We start from the raw sequence: 24,028 nt of genomic DNA on the forward strand, positions 1-24,028 counted from the left end.
TCCCTTGACGTTTTTATTCAAAAGGTATTATATGAGTATAGATTCACATGGGAGTATTGCAAAACTGAATTAGAAAATTTAGTTGCTGTAGGAGGTAATATATTTGCTTGTGCAATTTTCTCACACAAATGAAAACGCTTATAAAGTTGAACCATTGTTTTTTCAAACAATTTAGTTATATTAGAAAAAACTTTGTATGTGTAAATTATTAACAGCTTCCAAGAGAAGGTCGTACCTTCTGGTTAAACCTTATCTTTTCTGTAATGTTTTCAAACATCCATCACATTTTATGATCTATATGAGAATACTATATTTTTCAAATCACAATTTTCACTTATGAAACACAAAAGCGCCAAATTTTTAAATTATGAATTTTTAAGCGTCAAAATGTTTTTTATGTTAAGGAAAGTATGTTGACGCTTTTAATTATAGTGAAGTGCCAGGTACCAATATATGCACGATTTTCATTTGGGTCGTTGCTAAGGACGGTGACAAGGTAATGAATAAATTCCATTTCTGATTGATCGGCTATGCTGACAAGATGTCCTCCTTGAAACTCGCATTCACTCTCAGCTTCAATCCATGTTACCCCAGACGTCTTTCTCTGCATCCCGTAGCAACTGTTTTTAAATCCATACCAATTTTTTTCACAACCTTTAACATATAAAATTTGACGATAGAACAAACAAGTAGGTTATGGGCAACAGGTTTTTTTTTTTTACGCCAAATGACTTCGTTTAGTAATACTTTACATTAAGGACATTTAGACTACATTTGACCAAGGACGCCAGATACCTCCTCCGTTGTGTTATAATGTTCAATTGGTTTCTAGCTTCATTTTTGAATATGTACTCCTTTTGAATATTTTTTATGATTGATTTGAAAAGTGTGTTAAAAGTGATTTTTTGTTGTTAGTAGTTCTTATACTTGAATTGTCATCACTATTAACATGATTAAGTTATTTCAGAAAAAAACATGGTCTTCAATAGTTGTGTATTACACTATAGCACAACCAAGCACTGACTAGATCAATAATACAAGAACTAATATAGATTTTATAAATGAAATGAATTATATAATATATTGTTTACAAAAATATGCTTACTGCTATTTCCTAAATCAAATGTTTCCTGTATAAAGGACTTAAATGCATATTTTCCGAGAAATCCACCATTTCCTTGTAGATCAGTTGCAGCTTTAAATTCAATATAGAGTTTCTCCCAGCTTGATATCAATACATTGTAAGGCCGAATGCCCTTACAAAACTTCCCTAAGCTTTTACTACGTCCTTGAAGGTCAATATCATTAACAGAAATAAAGGATTTTTCGCATGAGGAATCATCAGTAACATCTAGATTTATAATGTAAAATGTTACATATTGACCGTATGCGCCCTCTATTTTCCAAAAACACGAGTCTCCAGGTTGGTAAGCTATTGGGAACCCTGGGGTAAATATGTAAGCCGATTGCTGTTCACATGTCTGGAAACAACTATCTATTCCGCCGCATGCAGGTAAATCTGAAGAAAGAAAAACACAACCTTTACTAGATGTATATTGATGTTTTGCGTCATAAACAATTCTGCGTCGTTGCAACATTTCTGACGGTCTTCTCTCCTTTTAGAAGACATTTTGTTTTTACATATATCCGTGCTCATAGTAAAAAACGCTGACATGTAGCGGACGCACAGTTCGACAAATGACGGCATTTGTAGAGATCGGAAAAATAACAATCTTGAGGCCGTAGCATCTATTAACGTGAGTTCCGAAATCCAATATATACAACAATCCGTACTTAGAACTGACCATATAAGCCAACGTGTAAGTCTAAAGTGTGTATACATTTTTTTTTAATGATAATCAACTTCTTACGCAAAGACAAATGCAACATTCCATGTGTAATCATTTTGGAAATCAACATAAAAAAAAATAAATCTTATTTTCTCTTTTAAGCAAAGTAAATGTAATAAGACACAAGATATGGCATTGTTCAAATTAAAACAATGTCACTCGACAGAACCAGGATATGACAATCTTCCAATTTAAGAGACTTTAACCGATCCAATATTGTGTTTGATTGTACAACATGTACAAAATACAACTTCATGAGCTGGTAAAACTTGTGTCTGACCCACCATTTATTTCGAAAGAAATGACTGTACCAAGTCAGGGATATGACAGTTGTTTTTCAGTCATCATTTTGGTTGATATAGTCAAGCGTTTACTTTTAGTCAGGGTAAATTGACTGCCCCTTTTTTATTCGCCATGGAGTTCGTTTTTGTTTGTTTAAACATTTATCATATTTTGATCATTGAACAAAAAAATAATGATAAATTTTAACCTCGATAGGACTTATCAATGTATTTTAACAGTAGTAAACCAGCAGATGTCATCAGTGGAACCGTAAAAGAGGAACATTTGGAGCACCCCCGGTTTTTGGTAGATTGATATTGCTCATTCTTTAGTTTTCTGTGTAATGTTTTGTGAACTGTTGTTCTTTTTCTCATTTTCGTCATGTTATTGTATTTTGTCTTCGGGTTATGGTTTTTGATTGTCAAATAGGTATTTTATCCTACCTTTTTAACATATGATACAAAATGGCACATACCAATCATAGATACTTTCAATTCAAAAGCTTTTGCATTATTTCTTTCAAAATGAAAACAAGTGGAGAGCTGTATCGTCATTTCATTTGATACCGATATTAGTTTGACTCCACCCAATTTCTGATCCGATGGAAGAATATTCTTTGTATAGCCACTCTTGTCTCTGATACTCAAGGTGTCTTCACAATCTCCTGGATTAATGTCGTACACACCCATCTAAGGTACAAACAAATAAGGTTTCAGATTTATAAACCTGTGTTATGTGCGACCAAAATGTTCCAATACAAACAAGTGTTGCAGAATCTCAATATTGACAACTTCAAGTATGAACAAACTCATTGCACCTGTGCAAGTTCCTTATTCAAATATAACCCACGTTTTAACTGTTGACCTTATAAGAAATGTATAAGGTAACGCAACTGGCCAAAATACCGTTAACCAAAATCGATTGACTGTAACAGTAACGGATTATGCCATACAATGGAAAAAACGTGGGGAGAAGTTGTGGATACTCCTTCTAGCTGGGTTAATGCAGTGTGGTTGTCTGTTCGAATCACTGACGAGGCTTTTGTAGATGAAACGCGCGTCTTGCGTGCAAATTTATAAGCCTGTTAAATCAATTTTGATCTGAAATGGTCATTTTGATCTGAATAATTCTTGAAAGACTGAACAATAGATGATTACGTCGTTTTCAGTTTTTCGGTTAATTTTCAGACTAATCTACTGCGGTACGATCAGTACTGTTCAGATATTTCGCTAGCAGTCAATTAATTTCTGGCTAGTCTATGTTCAGACTGTTCAGTGGCTTATATTTGCCCGGACACATCAACATCATACAGATTTGTCTGAAATGCTACTCAACAGTCCTGAATTTACCGCAGTGGATAACTCTAAAAATTGACTGAAAAGTTGAACATTTCCAAATCATTTATTATTCGGACTTTTTAGAACCAGTTCAGATCAGAATGACCGTTTCAGACTAAATTTCACATACTAGTGATGTATCTTTTGTGCTTTTTGTCCCTATTATATGATTAGAAGCTTACATTATCATTTTACTTCATTATCCGCTAAAAAGATAGTGTCAATAATTCAAAATTTGGTGACTGCATATTTTCAAATGAACTTCTTTGTCTCATTGGCAATCACGCTACATTTTCCTATTGATATTGAAATAAATTATATTACATTACAGTTCCGGAGCACCTGAGTTCACCCCCGGTTTTTTGGTTGGGTTCGTTTTGCTCAGCCTTTAGTTTTAATTGTTGTGTTTTGTATTTTGTCGCTATGGCGTTGTCAGTTTATGATCGACTAATGTGTTTGAATGTCTTTTTGGTATCTTCGCCACTCGTTTTTAGACATGTCTCATATCCGTTCAACTTTCAGTTGATGCGATACTCTAGACCTTACGTTTTCTTCCATGATTTCCTTGATAAAAGCAAACAAGGAAGCAATCACAAAAAGGTTTCAAATGATAAAGGTGAAGTTATCCCATTGAATGTTTTATGTTTGATACAACGTTGTCAAATATCTGTGCAACATGCATATGTTCCAATTGTCGCGATAACAAATCTATCCTCTTTTCCTCGTTTTTTACATCACAAAATGCATCATATGCCTGGATTTTTTACTTCCATGAACAACACGACACATGTGGAACAGGAAGTGTGTCCAAATCAATTATCGTGGTGGTGTCGTTTTCTCTATCTTTTGCTTTCTGTGTAACGTTTTGTTATTTGTCTTTTCGTTATTTTTATAATAAGCCAGGGTGTCGTTGTACTATTGCAAATGATTTGAGACCCCCCTTAGTATCACTTCTCTCTCTTTGTGTAAGTGGAAAGCATCACTTTATGTCCATTTAAAATATAGGCCAATATATATTATGAGAAGAAGAGTTATTTTTTAGCACACCATGCTATTGATTTTTAGTAAAGCATTTTATGTGTGTGTCATACTGACCTTTTGAACATCATTCACTAACATTTTCTCTTGTAGCTTGATATAGACAATTTCAATCTCCACATACATTTCAGACTGAATAGACCAAACACAATTTAATCCCTGACCATAATTCAATGGAAAACTCGGGGATAAAATTGTTGTTTTGTTTTCGTTTTTCAGAAACATTTTTGAGCCACATTCGTTAACTTCTAAGAATTCTGAAAGATAAGATGAAAACGATGTATATTTAGTATATATAAGTAAATTTAAATGTTTTCAAAAGTCAAATTTAATGAATATGAGTAAAACTATTACGAATCTTTTTAGTAAACGTCTATATACCTGCGTAATAAACAATTAAACAAAAATCAATGACAAAAGTTTGCTCATTAACTTGACACTACATCGAAATTAATGTTTATCTTAGAACGAAATTTAAAAAATATCTAACTGACACCTACTACACCTTTAGCTAATCATATAGTAAAAACATTTATCACCTGCTATATAAGTCAAGGAGATGAGAAATGATTGCCAATTAGACATGACTGTTGAATGTATTTTGACGTGAGCAGCTCGGTGGTTTCCAATAATAGAACAGAAATTATTGACCCTGTCCAAACAGCATGAATACAGTAGCATTGTACAGTTAGAAAAAAATACCCACTTAAATTTCACCATCCCCTTTTCATTGCTTTCTTACAAATTAAGCTAACTATTTGTGTCATATATTTTTGCATATGTATGTAACCAGTATCTTCCATAGATTTGATTTCCAGTAGTTAAAATGGTTAAATGTAATTTCTTTTTGGTGTATCCATGGCAACAATCTGCACTAATTTGCTATAACGTTTTGCTAAACGGGGTGTGAAAATGTCACATATTTCCCCAAAGTTTTTAAAAGTTGAATTCCATTCCTTAGATTGATACCTTTTTCTAAACTGTTAAGATATATCGATATATCTACTAAGAGATCAAATAAACTCATTGGTCTTTCATCTCATTTTTTTGTAAAATTGCGTTAAAACGTTCATGTGAAAAAAAGCGTTTGTAAACATAACAATAATTTCTGCACCTATGGCCGGTCTGGATATTAAAATACGGACCGCCAAAAAAAAATAATAGCCCATAAAACATGTAAAAATAATCTTGATGTTCATATACACCCATTTTGAAGGCTTAATTAGTCATCAGCTGTCTAAAAACGAACTTAATTGCACAATAACTTTCATATTTGAAAAATTATCCTTTTAATGTGGCTCAATCTGTAGTTTTCTTTGTAGTGTTTTGATGTACAATTGAAGAACATTTTCATCTTACTTTTGTTCATTTGCGTTTGGTCTTCACCAGACGCGTTAGTGGATCTCAAATAAAAACAGTTAGACTTGTTGAAATGTATATGCTTCGAACAGTCAAGCTAGTATGCAGGTTTTTATCTTTGTTTAATTATTGGAGGTAATTCGTGTCTTTGGACCATACGTATGCCAGATTTATTCCTTCTGGTATCGTTTCCCAATTTTGTTGAAAATTATTCTTTCTAAATTAGAATTTGAATGTAAAAGAAGTAAAAGAAAAAATCTAACCTTTAAAACACAATCTTTGGTAATAGATGTTACCGATATCGACTTTATCTACCCACCACTTTCGAAACTGCCGTGTGTATTTATGACCCATATGCAAAACGCATTTTTTTTCGTGATAATCAAATGAAAAGGAAAGGCATGTAATATTTTGACAGTGTCCAATACATTGCTGAATATCGACATCTTTTTTTATCATGCGGATAACATCATGATCTACGTTCATCCAAAACGCATGGTATGGTAGAACCTCAAATCCGAAATCGTAATTGTAATTTTTGCACCACAAATCACGTCTTGCTGAAAAATGATATAAAATGATTCATAATCTTAAAGTAGAATTATGCAAAAACAAGTGACGAAGTTTCTATTCTGCAATAGAAAAACCCTTAACAGTCCTAAAAGTTGAAAATGAAATAATTAATTCAATGATATGAAAAAAGTAAAATTTAATGAGTATAAGTTGATCAGCGGCAAGTAACAATTACATTCTAACGTATTGGATATGCAGTGTTCTCTACCAGCAAAAAGACTGGATAAGTTTACACATAAATGGTACAAGAATTATAATGAGAAGGACATCTTGTGGGTGTTTAGTAAGAATTGTTCTTGAATGCCGCCTTATCGTCTCCTGTCTCCTTTCTACTGATTTAGTTGAAAATTTCAATATGATCATTAATGCTGTCCGACCATTTATCTTTAATTGTTGATAAACCCAAGCCCATTCCATTGTTGAGTAATTTTTATGATATTATTTATCTAATTGGTAAATTATCTATGTCCAAAGGTAACCATTTCCGTAAGAAATCGAAAACTTAACACCGATTTTATCGGTGACTTCTTATGATTCGACTATATATCACATTAATACCAACTGATTCAGGCATTCCAGATAAATGTTTGAACAACAGATAGTTTTACGTTATTTTGACATTTTTTTATATTCAAGAACCACAACTCCTGCTCAAACAGAAAGAAACAAACTCAAAATTGATCTGTAATTTCCGATGATATGATAATGTTCTTAAAACATTTTATCAATTGATGCAGGTGTGTCATAAAACAGTTCCGAAAAATAATATTTTCATGAAATGTTATATTTTTAAAAGTCAAAAATTTCAACCGGAACAAATGTTAAACTCGATCTGCACTTGTAATAATTTGACTACATACAACATAGCTAATTCAGTAGGTTGAACAATAAATAAAAATTTGCAGATAAGTTATCAGGCTGACGAACTGACAGCTTTCGGAGGAAGTACAAGCCTCAAGTATCCTTCGGTTTTTGTCTTCGTTCGGTTGTGTACTATTATACACATATACCAAATCGCTAATTCAGTAGGTTGAACAATAAAAGAAAATGTGCGGAAAACTTATCAGGCTGGTGAACTGACAGCTAAAGTATCTTTAGCTCTTCCTTTATTTTGATTCATTAAAATCTACTTTTCGTTTCCCTTTACATGTACTTCCTGACTTGTATTAAAACAAATGTCATAAAAGTTTGATCTCTTTTTTCGTTTACAATACCTGACGATGTCATACGTAAGGTTTTTACCATGTGTATTTATATGCTGTCTATATGCAATGTTAATATGATTTGAAACAAAAGTTATAGGGCATTTATGTTTGAATTAGTATATTTAATATTAAATTTGCATTGTTTTACAAATAACTTTGTGCTCTTACCTTGTTTTGGACAGCCAATTATTTCTAGCTTTAAACATGCATCTGTGTATTCAAGTGGGACAACTTTTATGTACCGGCTGTAAATTTCTGTGTTGAATACAAATTGCTGAATTGATAGTCCTATTGAGGGATCAGTTTTGAACACCTGTTGCAATATAAAACAAATTAAACTTAAAATTAAACTAAATTTGGTTGAGTGTAAAAAAACTGCGAGTACTCTAAGATTGGTACTTTGTATCTTTTTCGTTTTTTTTTAGTTGATTTTATTTTTGTCGTGTGTCGATCTATATGTTATGAGTCAAGCCGTTTTGAACGGATTTTTACAGTTTTTTTTATTTTGTACTGTTGTTCCAGATTAGGGAATGGTTGAGCGCTCACAAACACGTTTAAGACTACCCCATTCTTAATATGGCTATCCCAAGTCTGCGATTCGGTGGTTGTTATTGGTTACTGTCTGTTATATCTGTTTTTCGTTTAATGTTTCTTCATAAATCAGGCCGTTTTTTTTTTTTTCGTTTGAAATGTTTCACATTTTGTCATGTTGTAGCCGGGGCTTAGGTGGCCGAGTGGTCGAAGTAGTTCAACTACTGTAATCACTCGCCAGTTAACACTGAGGTTGTGAGTTCGAACCCCGCTCGTACGGATGCACTCGACTCTAATCTTAATTGGTTATGATTATCAGTTCCCTACCGAAGGTTTTCTTCGGGGACTCGGGCAATAACAACTGACCGCCATGCAATAGCACAACAGTGTTGAAAGTGGCGTTAAACACTAATCAATCAATCAATCAATCAATCATATTGTAGCCTTTTATACCCAACTATACGGTATGGGTTTACTCTTTGTTGAAGACCGTACATTGACCTATAATTACTAAAATGTTATTTGGAATCTGATGGATAGTTGTCTTATTCTCAATCATACCATATCTCCTTATTTAATATTGTTTTGTCCATGGTATAGTGTCTCTGTACATAATGAACATGCCGAAGTGAGCAAAATATAGTCCGTTTGTAGCTTTTGATCTTCAATGGCAATTTTTGTATTACTGACAATTCCTTATATAACAGCGTTTGCATATTTTTCAATTGAGTTTACTTTATTATGCAGCGATTGTGGTCGTTGACTGTCTCACTAGCACCTATATCATATTGGGCTTCAATGTGTTTGGTCATTTTGAGCCTACCAAATGAAGCGTATTCCACACACGAATGTCGCACGCTGGTATCGACACTAGCTATTATGCTTTATACTACTAGGTCGACGCCACTTCTCGTTACTGTCAATTACCGTTGGAAGAATCCACCCTATATCATAGTGTTTAAGTTTTTTTTTTTATTGTATTGCAAATATCTCATACAAATTCAATCGACGATAATTTGGTGTCACTGTATGATTATCCTCTTATAGATTTTAATGCTCCTTTATACATTATGTATTTGGTTATCAAAAATTACTAGAATCCACCGAAATCATCCAGGAAATACGCTTCAGAAATAAATCCTGGTTCATAAAAATTGATCATGCCGAAAAGATATTTAAATTTAAAATGATCTCTTATCAGAAGTCAGCAAGTCTGTTTTGTCATAAATGATCATTTATATGGTCATAATTATAAATTAACTGTTTACAAAAATTTGAATTTTTCGAAATACTTAGGATTTTCTACCCAAGAAATAGATGTATTTTGTAAAACTTTTCGGATTTTTGGGTCATCAATGCTCGTCAACTTCGTACTTTATCTGGCCTTTTGAATTTTTTTTTGATTGATTCGAGGGCCACTGAGGAGTCTTTTGTAGACGCGCGTCTGGCGTATAAAATTCTTATCCTCGTATCTATGATGAGTTTATCTATATTTTATTGAAACTATAGAAATTTACCATGTTTACCGAATTTCAAAATATATAAACGATAAAAGGGTTTGACACATTTTTCACCCAATATAAACAGATATAATTTATGTGGATATGTAAAAAGAATAAAGGCTAACACCAAAGGGTCATGTGATCTTTAAATGAGACAACTAACCTTCATTGTTCCCTTTGGGTCCTCGTAGGTAGCAAGATTGTTCCTATCAATTCCGTGTAAAATATTGAAAGAATTTATAAGTTTAACATTTTGTCCGGCTTGAATTCCTTGTAGCTCTACGCCTTGTACTTTCAAGGGAACTATCAAATCTACCTAGAAAACATAACAATATCTTTGAAGACATCGCGATCTTAGATATTTAGATACAAGTATAGTCATCTGATCTGTAATTTTAGCGATTGCGTGCTTTTTCCGATAACGACATTTTGACTGAGTGAAATATGGCATGGCGGGTGATGTATGTATAGCAGGAGATGCTTTTCTTGTCGACTCGCCCTTCTCGCTATTCTATAGTGACCCCCTAAGATTTTGTTTGTTTTCTTGATTTGTCTATTCCAAATCGATTTACGACATTTCATCACCGGTATACTACTGTTGCCTTAATTTACTTAACAGGAAAATAAATATATGAACAAATAATCTACGTTATTCAATTTATTAAGATCATGTGCTGAGACAATATTTGTATATCACCTAAAGTTAAAAAAATTTTTGTTCGACTTTATGCGACAAAAATTTAAGTTATTCAACAATAAAGATATTTTAAGATTTTCTCTGAACGTTAACTGTTTTTCATGAACTGGTCTGTTCAATCGATTACCCCTGCTTTTGTTCACACACACACACACACACACACACACCCCACTACCAGAAACACATAAAAATGTATGTTTCTTACCATAAACCATGGGGTATTATCAATGGAACTTGCACACCACCCATTTTCAGGACGATATAGTCGACCAAAAGTAAATTGATGATCACTGTCCTTATGTGATGAAGATTCAATCTGATAATCATGGACGTCACCAGTAATTAGTCCAAGTTGCCGTCCGCACATTGTTGCTAAGGTAATCAAGAAAAGATTAAAATCGTATTCAGCAAATGAAAACATTGAACACGTCATCAAAAGAAAGTTGATCGCATAGTAAAAATGAATGAAAAATAGCAGCTATTGTGGATTGTTATTGTTTGCATTGCGACATGAAATTACCTTATAATACGAAAATCATTGAGCGTGTTGGTGTCCCAGGTGATAAAGATAATGGTCAACTAAATCATTCCGATATCAATAAGAAGTTGTTTTAAAACTCAGCAACACCGATTTCTCTTTACGATCAATGTTTATCAAAAAAGCAATCTTAATTGTTACAAATATCTCCATTATCTCATAACCTCAGTTTTCCGTACTTTGCTTTCGATGGATTTTGTAATAGTGATATTAAACAATAATTGTTTAATGTTCTTGACAGAAGATCAAACTACTCTATAAATTTATTTGTACCTTTTCATCTCGATTTAATGATATTCTTTCAAGATGTAGTTGTTAAAAAAAATACCGACATTGTAAATTTACTTTTTTACACTGGTAACAGTAAAATAACAACAACAAAAACGAACATCTAGGAAAATTCAGATCGGAAAGTCCCTTATCAAATGGCAAAATCAAAAGCTCAAACACATCAAACGAATTGAAAACAACTGTCATATTCCTGACTTGGGACAGGCATTTCCTTATGTATGGTGGATTATACCTGGTTTTATAGCTAGCTAAACCTCTCATTTGTATGACAGTCGCATAAAATTCCATTATATTAACAACAATGTGTGAACAAAACAAACATAATAGGTGGCAAAAATAGGGGTACAGCTGTCAGCTTGTGGTATAATCTTAATCACTTTAAAACATAATGGCATAAAAACAAAGCACATGAGCAAAAATGCAAGACAAAAATACAAAAACTACGACAGCACAACAACACATTGGCGGGATGCATAAGTCCGTCCACGCCAATAGGATATTACCAAAAATGGAATAAACAGTAAAGGTAAATAATTTACAAAGACAAATAAAAGAACACTATAACACGTTATTAAGATGAAATACAACGTCAGTACCTAACATCTATACTTCAGGACCATCCTGTATCATTTGTGAAATTGATACGGAATATTTATCAACAATGTCTTGGTATCTTCCGATGAATTTTTTTAGAAAAAGGACGAGACGTTCTTTGACATAACCCTGGTTCATCAACTTTCTGCTCTGACACTGGTGAAGACTTATAATGTGTGGGTAGCAGCAGCAAGCTCTTGAATACCGAATGAGTTAGGAAATGTATATCTCATATGCAGGTGGAGTTGGTATATTGCTACTGAGGTCGGGGGAATTGATAATTTTAAAATTAAAATCGTCCCCTTAGTCATAGATTCTGGTACTGAGATGACCGCTTATGTCAAATTCGAGGTATAAGTATTAAAATGAGGCGAAGGAAACCGTGTCTGTTGTTTCTTTAATTTCTAGTTCTGGCGGATATCTAAATGGAACCGTATCAGAAATTATTTGATTGTTTATGGAAAGAACATCATCAACATATCAGAATGTGAAATTAAATGATCAGGCTTCTTTGATTTTCTTGTTTTTGACAAGTGTCTGAAAGAACTCCGATTCATATGAAAATAAGAAGAGATCGACAAGGAGAGGCGCACAGTTCGTTCCCAAAGGAATGCCGTTTGTTGAAAAAGTCTACCTCTAAAATCAACAAATATGTTGTCAATAAGAAACGCCAGTATACTTATCATTTGTTCCACTGTGTAGCATGTTTTACCTTTTTTCAATATTAACAAAATATGCCGTTTGGTATCCCAAAGTAATAAATCTATAGTAAAATTGATAATGTAAATGTTAATGTGTCAAGGAGAAAACAACCCGACCAAAGAGCAGAGTATGCTACCATTTTTATGATGAAAAGCATTGTGGATTATTTCTTTATAGACGATGTTTCAATTTCATATTGGGAATGGTGGTATACACGGTTGAAAATTCAAAAGTTTTGATAGAATTAATTTCAAAGAAAGATTGAGTTTTAAAATTATCAAGAAGTTCTTTAGAGGTTTTAAGAATCCACATACGGTTAATACCATTACGCGAGTAAAAAGTGTCACAGTATCTCTGAGGGCCCTCTTTCACTGCAGACAGAATTTTTGTCAATCTAATAGACAGTTCCTTTGTAGAACATGCTGATGAGCCGGCAATGTACCGTTGTCTGAAAGAAATTTTGTGAAGCTTAGTATTCAATACAAACAAGGTAAGTCCTGAGATTTGCTGTTCAATGTGATGTTCATTGAAGCCATGAAGGACTTATGATTCGCCAAAATCTCTTCCTTGTCAAATGATATGTTTATGGTATGTGGGATTACCTGAGTGCTCATTTATTCCTAATTTTTTTACAAGACACTGGTAGTAGCACGATTTACATACCAAGACAATATTATTTGAAGCTTTGTCCAAAGGAACAACAACCGTGATAAGTTTTTTTTTAAATGCCCAAGTCAATTGCAAATTCAAATTGATGATAAGAACAGTACATCAAACAGCTATATGTTCTATGAAGCAGCAAATGAACAATAAGTAAGAAGGCTTGAAAAAAAGAAAATAACTGTACAGTACTGACATCCGAAATTATGCAAATACATTTTTGGAATATATCCTTAATTCCAAGGTTTCGTTGAAAGTAAAAATTCATTTGTTGCCTCTTCATTTGTAATGAATTCATAAGTTGAAAAAAATCATTTAGCAGGCTCTTTTGTTTAATTTGAAACTCCATATCAGAACACATTTCTTTCAAATTTAACGTCTTTTTTGAAATCAATTTATACTGAATAAAGTAGATATAAGGTACAACGCTGATAAACCCCGAACGCAACGACTCGCATTTATTTAAATAAATCTACGTGACTGCACACAAGTACTAAGTACATTGATCTGTCACTGGTCAATCGTTGCAACTGTTTTCAATCTGACATATTCCTGGCGTAGTTAAATTACTGACCATAACATTTTTGTCTGGTAATGATAATTGTATCGCATGCCGCTGATTTAGTAGGTAATAAAAAGCAACAGTTTTTACTGATATTGGAATCTCAGTAATCCTTGTAGGAGATACATATCAAAATGAAAAAACCAAAAACTGGAAGAATCACGTAAATTCTCAAAGGAGCAGGACTGAGTGTGTCGATACGGTTATCGTCGTTTGCTTTACACTAACAACTAATTGACGCCTGCAAAGCCGGTGATGTTTTATTTGCATTTAGTTTGTTTTTGACATATTTGAAGAACACTGTGATACTTACATCTTCCAACAACCTGTATTTCGTCTATTTCCAAGTAATGAAAGTAGCCATGATTGTGGTCGGGGTCAGTAAAGTCAAAGTTTTTTACGCTGACATATTGTCCTATAATTGGACGTTTACACTGAAAGCGAAATATTCTGTGTTTCCAGGGGTTTCTATTAGCGTCACATCTGTATGCTCCATATGTAAGGAAGTCCCATCGGTGTTTACTAACATACGTTCCCACATATCTGTTGTTTATCGGGAACCATACTGTAACAACGAAAAACTTTTTGAGTCATTTGTATTTATTCGGGTCGATAATTACATGAAATATAAAATGATTTGGGTTTGATTGTTTATTTTGTCATCTCGAATTTGAACATTTTCTTTCCAATTCTGCACAAAATTTAATATGCATGTTTTTCCAAACTATGCCACAAAAAACCTTTTCTGTCGTAGTATTTTGGAAAAATTGGAAAAAAAAAATCCTTTTGTATCCTCGCATGTACCTTCCCAAAAGAACCATTCGGAAAGTTCAGTACTTTATCTTCGCTTTTAAGGTAACGTGATAACACAAAACAATGGACGCATGTTAACTGAATACATAGACGACATTGACCAATCGGAATCGTCGAATTCTCATTTGAATATTCAAACATTTCATTGTGCGATGATGACATCCCTTATGGTTGGCCTACTTTGAAGGCCTGGCAGCAAAGGTAGACGTGTTATTCACCATTGTGTAGAGACATTAATATACATTTACGACATAATAAGTTTATTAAGATAGACGACTACAGAACGAAATAAAACGAAAATTTGTGGCCAAGTTTCATTTCACGAAAAAGTAATTTTAATACCTTATGTCATATAAAGATATATGGTAAAATAAAATCAAAGACGAGTGCCTGTGATCGATACCTCTGCTGATGGACTTAAAGTCCTCGAATGTTTCACTAGTTCATGGCTTGGTACAGGCATAAAAAGATGGATATTGTTTTATTGAAATACGTCGTAAATAAAGCCCAGGAAGCCTCAAATTAGGTAATGTTTTCTTTTCATGCATAACTCTGGTTGCATGTTCAATGTCTGTGTGTTTATATAGTGCCTTTTTTTCATTCCGATCATAAATTTTGTAATTGGTTATGAACTTAACATCATTTTGGCGTAGGTCATCACTAAAGAAAAATTTATTGTTGAAATGAGCATCTAGGTAGCACAAATTGAAATGTTTGTGTTGTTTTAGTCAAACACTTTCAAATATACATTCTTTCATTTCCTTTTCCTTTTGATATATTTTCCTCATATAATTCATTATAATTATGAAATCATTAGATACAATATTGGTCCGCTCTTCACGTAAATGTTATTAAGCTTACCTTTTTGTCGGTAAAGAACGATTGCATGAACTTCAATATACTCTTGTAAGTTAAGTAAGTACCATGGCTTAGAAGATGGCCTCTCTGATACATATGATGCTCCATTACCTGTTAATGTCAATATAAATTTAAACTTTACAGCGAAATGGTAAAATCTTACCAATCCTTCGTAAAACCCACTCTAATTCACATTGAGATATTTCTTGAACTGCCATCATCAAAATGCTTGATATATATTGACACTTTACTTGTTCCGTTTGCGGAGGTCATGACAATTGGCACAACGAGAGCTCAAAATAGAAATCTGTTTTCGAATTGTTTAAGTGGAAACCTGATGAAAAAGCATTAAGTTTGATTGCTTTATTCGCACGAAAAAGACCACTATGTAGATTCATAGAAAATATGATTCCTTTATCCAGCAATACTTGTATTTTTTGTCCATACAAACGATGTTTCATAACGTACCAATCAAACCATCCAATGCATTTGAAGGCGGACTTCCAGCATCATTTTTGGCTGCATTATAGCTTCTTTCTTTCCCAAATACTTTCAAGTTGTCTTTCTCTGAAAACAAAGAGAAATAAATGAACTGCAAGCTCTATACAGATAGCCCTAAGCATTATATTGGGAGTCTTGGCTTAAACCAAAGCTGATCTGCATATTATCAGATTATTACATGACAGTTTTCAAATCGGATGCATTATAAATACTAGGTCATGATATCAGCCAAAGAGGCGAAGGTTAATACACCAGGAGAGTTTTCAGTGGTTAATGAGGGGGTGGTCTTTCAATAATGTGATATAATTTTGTGGTAAAGCATAGTAATACATGCAGTAGATCTTGATTACATTCAATTACATTTTGTTGTGAGTAATGTAATAACATATTCGACATATTGCAGCAGTTTTTTCTCGGTCATTTATGTTAATCTCTTACGTATTTCAGTTCCTCTGACACACAAAGTAGCTAAGACCATGCTTCTTAGTAGGATCTTATACTTTTAAAAACTTACTTCTTCAGCTAAATAATTTAGTGCATTTAATCGATCTCATCTGACATAGATCTGGGATTTAAGAAAGTATTCACGAGTTAAGACTCGATGTGTCTTGTCATATACATATTTACACGTAACGAGTAACTAGTCCCTGTAATGATTTAAAGTATCACATCAAAAATGTAGTTTAGTAAGTTTTTTGTTCATCAGTGATGAGAGAGGCATTATGCATCCTAAAGGGTATATAGTGAATGATCGAGCCGCGTTGTTTTTCGAAAGTTTACGAGATTTTCAAAATTTAGAAATTAAAATAAAATTCATCAAAATTTGACAACAAATCTAGGGTGAAGAGCATTAACATTTAATTGCGGCATCATTCCAAAATAATGTTTAGTCGGTGTGGATTTTTGCGCTTGTCCATGAAATTGCTGGTATACACTGTTGACTAAAATTTCTTTAAAACTCCAATGATAAAAGTAGTTTCAACGCAGCTGATGTGTCGATTTTTCATATTATTTACATTTTAAGGGGAATAAATTCCGCCGAAAACCTATTTGATCGGGGCTAATTTTTAATTTAATTATGTTTTGATGGATTCTTCAACATAAATTTCTTTAAATTTGTAGAAAAATGTACGCTCGAATGTGCTCACAATATTGATTGCCCACATTACTTACACTACCAAATGTTGCATTTTTATTGAAAATTCAAAAACAATCCAATAAAGATGGGATTCGAACGCAATTTGTCGAAGAGGGGTTTGAACTCACAACCTCATGGTTGACAATGCTATTGGTCACTGTAAATTAACTACTATTAAAACTAGGCCAACGATGCAGTTTGTTTAGTCTTCCTCGTAATTGACACCTTTTATGTATTCGCATATATGTATAATGGATGAAATTAAAATGGATTTTGATATATTTTTTTTAATTTTGCATTTGTTTCCGAATATTTTATTCTAACTATTCCATAGAAATACTTACCACATTCTGGAATATTACACCTTGCTCTTTTATTATCAAAATAACAACCCGGTGGATTCCATTCTGTTTTTCTACAAAAGTTGTTTTCAAATTCACCGATCCATCGTGTACTCGTGGCAAGGTCCAACTTCACATCTGTCCATAAATCGCAGGATTTTCTATATTTTGATATATTTAGATGGCCATTGTAAGAGGCACCATCATCAGTTTTATACATACATTCTCGTTTGCCTAATTTTGAAATAAAACAAATAAAATACCTTAATATGGTACCGTCCATCTGTTAATTTAATTTTCTTCCTTCAAAGATCAACATAAAAGATGGAAATTCAACTTACATGTATTAAGTGACTTTACGTTGTGACACATGTTTAAATGATAACTAGTACATTAAAATCACATATATGATATTCAGATACATATATAAAAATCCAAATGATACTTGTAAAATGTTGTCTCTAATGGAACATATCAAACCAATATAACTAAATTTGAAACTTAATGAAAGTACTAAGTAGTCATTTCAAATGGAGTTATTGTTTTTCTAACCACTTATCTAATTCGTCCGGATTACTCAGTCAACAATTACGTAAAATGTTACTTCTAAACTATTTATAATGTATAACTCTTCTTTTAAACTATTCATTATGTAGAACGCTACTTTTAAATCATTCATAAAGTAGCTACATGTATTCGTAATGTAGAACGCTACTATCATAGTACAAATTACTGGGTGTTTTTATAATGGCCCTGTTATATGTCCAAGGTCTGTTATAATAATGTAATTACTAACTTGCTAAATTGGGTCAAATAAGACAAGCCATGATTCCTGGGAACTTATAATTTCTTGATGTTTCTTTTCCCCAGAAATGTATTTGTATTGGTAACAACTGAAAATCCGTAATAACCCTGATTATTCATAATGGCCCTGTTTTTTCATAATGGCCCTATTTTTTCATAATGGACCTGTTTATTCATAATAGCCCTGTTTATTCATAATGTCCCTGTATTAATGCCTTGTTAGTCTGTAATGGACCAGTTTTGTTTTTATTACTAAAGGGGCAGTTGTATACATAATGCAGTTAATTGTTTTCAGCACACGACAAGTTAATATTGTGCTTTGACATGAAATAACTGTCACTTTATTTTAATTTATTAAGAAGACAAAGAGGTATGAATGACTGAAATTTAAGAATTGAGCAAAGAGAGCATTGGGCAAATAATAAGGGTTGTGTCTCCTTACGGCAATGTTACACATTTCGCACACTAACTCTATAGAATGCTTTGATTTGTTTCCTCCAAACTTTTAATTGATTTGGAGATTGATCAGATGAAACTCCCTTTTATTTATGAAATTTTTCAAATTTGTCGTTTCAGAGCTACGGGACGGTAACTGTCAGATTAAAATAACCTTTTCACATGCTACACCATAACTTGGCAATATTCAGATTAATTAAACTGGAAACATTAAAAAAAGATAGATTGAGCTTGATTTAAAAAAACAAAAATGTTTGAGATTTATTAGACTTAAGAATCAGATAAATAAATGAAAGGCAATTTTCTACATGACATGCACTAGCTCTAGTATATTTGTTTTAAATTATAACAAACTGTGCACTCTAGTCGGCATTTGGTGAATGCAGACTCTTTTTCAATATTTGACATTTTCTGTTTTGTAATTTCAGAGATATCGTTTAGCAGTCATATTTGATGCAATATGTATATGCTAATTCAATGAAAATAACATACTGAATTTTACAATCAATCGGATAAAATTCGATAAAAGAGAGTCTGAATGGGGTTTACAGAACAGAGAATAATGGGCAAAAAGTACAGGATAAGGTACAAAAATCAAAATAGAGAAAAACTGGCACATGCTATAGAATATTGAGGTACAAATATATCAATAATAGTGAATAATTGGCAAAATAAGTAATGAATAGAGAAAATTGTCTAAAAATGAAAGGATAAATAAATTAAGGACGTCCACTCCTGACCCTCATAAAAGTTTTCATAAAAATACTTACTCTTTGGTTGATAGTAACATAAAGGTAAACCAATATGGGAAGTATGCGTAGGATGTGATAGAAAGTGCGGATGCAATCCATCAAGCATAGAATTATTGTCGTAAGGGAGGTAAAATGCGTCTAATTTCCAGTCCATTTTATCTATTTCTTGACATTTTTCGGTGGAAGGCCCCTTAAACATAAACGCATTAAAACAATATAATACATATAATACATACATAGAATACATGACATCTATGTGTGTGATACATAACTAGAATATATTTTGTGCGTTTTTAGTCTGTCTTTTTTATGCATAGAATAAAAGCAAAGGAACATGTTTTGCATCACTATTCATTACCTCGGCTAGACCTTCCCACACAATTGCATGCACTTCACTTCGTGTACGTCTAGGTTTCTTTGAACAATCTTTTTTACATAGGAGTTGTTATTGTGATTCTGTCATGTCATATGTGCCACATGTAGAGTAGGATCTGCGTACCCTTTCGAAGCACCTGATATCATCCATGGTTTTAGGTGGAGTTAGTGTCGGTCAGTCTTTGGATTTTCAGGATGCGTTTTGTAATTTGTTCTTTGTCTTTTTTCATATTTCTGTAACGTAAGTTGCGTCCCTAAAATATTAGCAGTAATCATGATAATGAGAGCGAAGTATACATATCGCAGATACTATTTTACAAAGAATGCGATATTAAGACCTGCGACTCTTTTCACAAAAAATCTTAAGAGTAAAAATACTCGTAAGTCATACACATTTCAGTATAACTTACGATCAATTTTAATCGTAACATTTTTTATGAAAAGAGTCGCTGGCTTCTATTCAGTTTCAACAATACCTACCAAATACAAAATGAAAGGAAATTCACTTGGAATATGTACTGACTGATTGACATTTCCATCTTCCCTACAGCAATACACAAGCGCGAAGTTTGAAGAAGTATCTAATACTATGTATGGAAGTTTGCCGCCCAAACTATAGTTGTAACCACGGATGGTTAAACGTCCTTCATCAAAACCTGAAATGAAAAAGTTACAAAAAAGGAGCTTATTTATTCATGACAACATATCTATTACACAAATATTATGAAAATACTTTAAATTAGAATCTTGGATTAAAGTGAGTATGATTTTATTGGGTAGATCAAAAGACGGAATTATAAATTAAAAAGTACTGTTTCATACTTATCCACTGCGGTAAATTCAGTTCTATTCAGACAATTCCATCGCAGTCAATGAAGATCTGTTCAATCTATTTCTGACTGTTCAGAAATTGTTATTTACCTGTACATGACAACAACATACTGAATTGTCTGAAAAGCTACTGAACAGTACTTGAATGAATGCAAGCCATATGTCTGTACAGTACAAGACGTGTTTTTGGTTCCGTCTTTTCAAATGATGTAAAGATCAACATGGTCATTTAAGACTTAATTTCATTTACTAGTTGTGACTCTGAAGACATCAGAATACTAAATACAAATCTTAGTTATCTGCGTACCGTCTGGGAGGATTTAATGAATAGATTTCTCTTTCGTAAAAACTGAGACTTATACCAATAGACAGGAAGGACGAAGGGAAATTGTCTGATGCATGGTTCAGCACTTATATACAGTATATTAGTGTGATAAAAGAGTCAATATTATATCTAAGTACTAACCAGGTAACCGATGTTGTTTATTCGTACACGAAAGATTTCCGGTTCTGTAGATTTACAAGACAGAAAGATAAAAAAGAATCGCTTGAACTGTGAACTGAGTGAGATAGTATTTGTCACTTGTCAAGCGTCCCTTGTTCTGCAAAACTATCAATGAATATATAACTTAACTAAACAGTTTAGTAGTTCTTAAATTGTGCTGTCCCAATTCATTGTAATTGTAATCGAAACTTTCCGCAACAGTAAATATCAACAGAATAAGTAATTCATAGTTAAGTGAAATTCAAATGAAATTTTAATGTAAGAATATAACATCTTCATGTCTAGAAGTTGTTGTCGTTGATATTATAAATGAAATTTATAAAGGCAACAAGGTTTCAAATTTTACGGTCACAATATGGCCTTAAACAACGAGTGAAATGCTTTAAAGATACTAAGCCTGAAAGGCTTTCGGGTTTATTTGAGAGGTTTAAATTCAGAACAAAACGACGTACACTATGAGTCTCTAACTTAAATTTCCAAATACACTTACCGAAAGGACACTTCCCACCATTCCTGTATATACAGTAATTTCCAGGAGGCCATGTTCTGTTGACTCCATTATCATCATCGAATATTGTCATGTTCGATGTCATGATACAAAAATTTATCTGCATAGCATGTTTAGTGTATGGACCAAGAATGTGTGGCTCAAATGTATACGGGTCATCATCATTCCAAATGAAGTTCTTTGAGTTTTCGAACAGTGTCAAATTGATATATCCAGTAGACCATCCATATTCACTACTCTCTGGACATCCAAACATCGAAGAATGAAGGGCATATGTTCCCTCTGGCCATTGCGTCGACTTTACCTCTAAAAGTAAAATCCCTTAAATCAGTTTATTTATTATAAAGAGATGTATACATATTTCAATCATAACGATTTTATAACGAAACCATTTAAGTTTTCTTACTTTTAAAAACGTGTATCGCTTAAATAGAAATTATATTACTATTTTTTTTAACAGTACTCTATCTTATCCCTATAAACTCACTTTTTTTTTGTATTTAAATGTTTTTCTTTAACAAGACAGACTAGATGAAGCAACGAAAAAAATATTGGTGGAACTTATGAATTTCGGATTTTATTTACAGAATAAGTAAGAACTCTTACATTGAAATTCTTACATCAATATTGCTGCAACAAATTTTGTCAACCATCACATGCATTGCATTGTAGTGGAGTTTGTTTCAGTTACTGGGGATGATTTTAGTTTCTAGGCATATTCTTGTTCAATGAAAAATCTACAAACCAATCCGAATATCTCGGATATCGCTCATCCAGCACAGATTTTCAGAACGGTTAGCATTGGAAAATATGACAAGAAGAAGATGCATGTTCCTTGGTCTTCGATCTACTACAAAACACGATTACTGTCGTCTGGTCTATACATTAACAATTTGAGTAATACATCCTTTCATAGCATAGTTTTACTGTTGCTACATGATCCGCTGACTCTGTTGAAGCAACTGATCCCTGGTTGGTGCTTTTTCGATTTCTCGGGGTTTTCCCCTTGCTTGTGTATTCTAACTGGATTAAAGTATCGATAAACTACCCATGTCTATTATTTATCAATTAACAATAACCTACATGTCTTAAATTATCCCAATATTTTATATAATGTATTTATATAGCAAACTTAATTTTAATCATCATTACCAGTTATGATCAACATGTAGGATACACGTTGCACACATGAATCAATTAAAGTTTCCATACCTGTTTCACAGAATATTCCAGTAAACATAGTTGGACAGCGACAGGTACACGACTGCAGTATTACCGTTCCGTTATTAAAGCATTTTACAGCAGGACAGTCTGAATAGATAAAAGTTTTGTCAAATTAAAATTAAGCAATGATTACCTTTTTTTAAACAAAAATTGTGAAAAGATAAGGAAGTACCATGTACATGAAATCACTCACCTAGTAGCACATAAAATAGTATGGGTCTGTCTTGGCATTTGAAATGAAATAGTAACAAACATTGAATTTAAAACTTTTGCAAATCATCGTAAATCAATCGTCAGTGGCAGTCAGCAGGATTTAAGAACATGTGTTGTTCGACCTGTTAGTCAAATGCGTTTTGTTAAAATATACTTTTTCACTTTTTTGGTCTTTTGGAAAATGTTGTTTGTGCTGTATTTAGACCCCTCTAACAAGAAATTTGTTTTGCATGCACACGTATAAAAATTTCGGTTTTTATCCAACGCAATCATAGGTTTGAACGTTGTTTTCAATTTAGACTTGTATATATATATATATATATGTATATATATAAGTACGTCTGAACCAGTGACAACTCTACAACAGATTTATCCATCGGATCACCAGCAGTGATGGTGATACATGGCTGTGTACATTCTGTATATACAACTGTATATATATATATATAATGACTGAATAATAGCCAACGATAAATCTTACGGGGTGATGGATCATATAATTATGATACAGTACACTACAAAATATAATATATAACCAGTCTAAAAGGGTGCAACATCACCAACATATAACAATAAAATAAACAAATGTAACTATAAATATTTCGGATAACAGATATCCTTCATCAGTATGATCATGATGTAAAATGAATCTTATCAACCTATTCTGATTTTATATATATACATGTATATCAGTCCCCGTGGGTATCATCAGCTCAGTAGTCAGTACTTCGGTACTGGCATGATTTATAACAAACCTTTCTAAAATTTTCCGTTAATAAATATTTAGGAAACTAAGGTTTCAACTCCCTCAGGCAAAGTTGTCCTTAGATGGATTTGGCTATTTTTTTTAGGTAAAGCTGTTCAACTGTTTCGGTTCTTATACATCTATGGCTTTCAAATATTCGGCTTTGAGCGTTCCTGATAAAGCTAAATCAAGAAAAGCGCTTCGGACGCATGAAATTTATAACGTGTTGTTTTCATTCCTTAT

At 32.8% G+C, this 24,028-nt stretch overlaps 1 protein-coding gene across 1 annotated transcript; it reads right to left on the reverse strand.

Moving 5' to 3' along the window:
- Positions 1 to 17: 17 nt before the first annotated feature.
- LOC127738074 (cubilin-like) lies at positions 18 to 9,846 on the reverse strand. The gene is made up of 8 exons (XM_052249163.1): positions 9,841 to 9,846; positions 7,813 to 7,957; positions 6,130 to 6,426; positions 4,565 to 4,764; positions 2,608 to 2,821; positions 1,106 to 1,519; positions 448 to 654; positions 18 to 64 (listed from the first exon to the last, which is right to left on the reverse strand). Exons 1-8 carry the CDS (start codon positions 9,844 to 9,846, stop codon positions 18 to 20), a joined length of 1,530 nt encoding a protein of 509 aa, XP_052105123.1.
- Between the last annotated feature and the right edge of the window lie 14,182 nt (positions 9,847 to 24,028).

Source organism: Mytilus californianus, unplaced genomic scaffold, assembly GCF_021869535.1.
Source record: "Mytilus californianus isolate M0D057914Y unplaced genomic scaffold, xbMytCali1.0.p SCAF_1, whole genome shotgun sequence".
In the NCBI taxonomy this organism is placed as follows: domain Eukaryota; kingdom Metazoa; phylum Mollusca; class Bivalvia; order Mytilida; family Mytilidae; genus Mytilus; species Mytilus californianus.

Bases quoted from the DNA above. Each gene is read 5' to 3' on its own strand.
- LOC127738074 (XM_052249163.1), bottom strand. The intron at 2,822-4,564 runs GTCAGTATGACA...TTTGTACCTTAG, and splicing joins TAGTGAATGATGTTCAAAAG to ATGGGTGTGTACGACATTAA. The intron at 1,520-2,607 runs GTATGTGCCATT...TTCTTTCTTCAG, and splicing joins ATTGAAAGTATCTATGATTG to ATTTACCTGCATGCGGCGGA.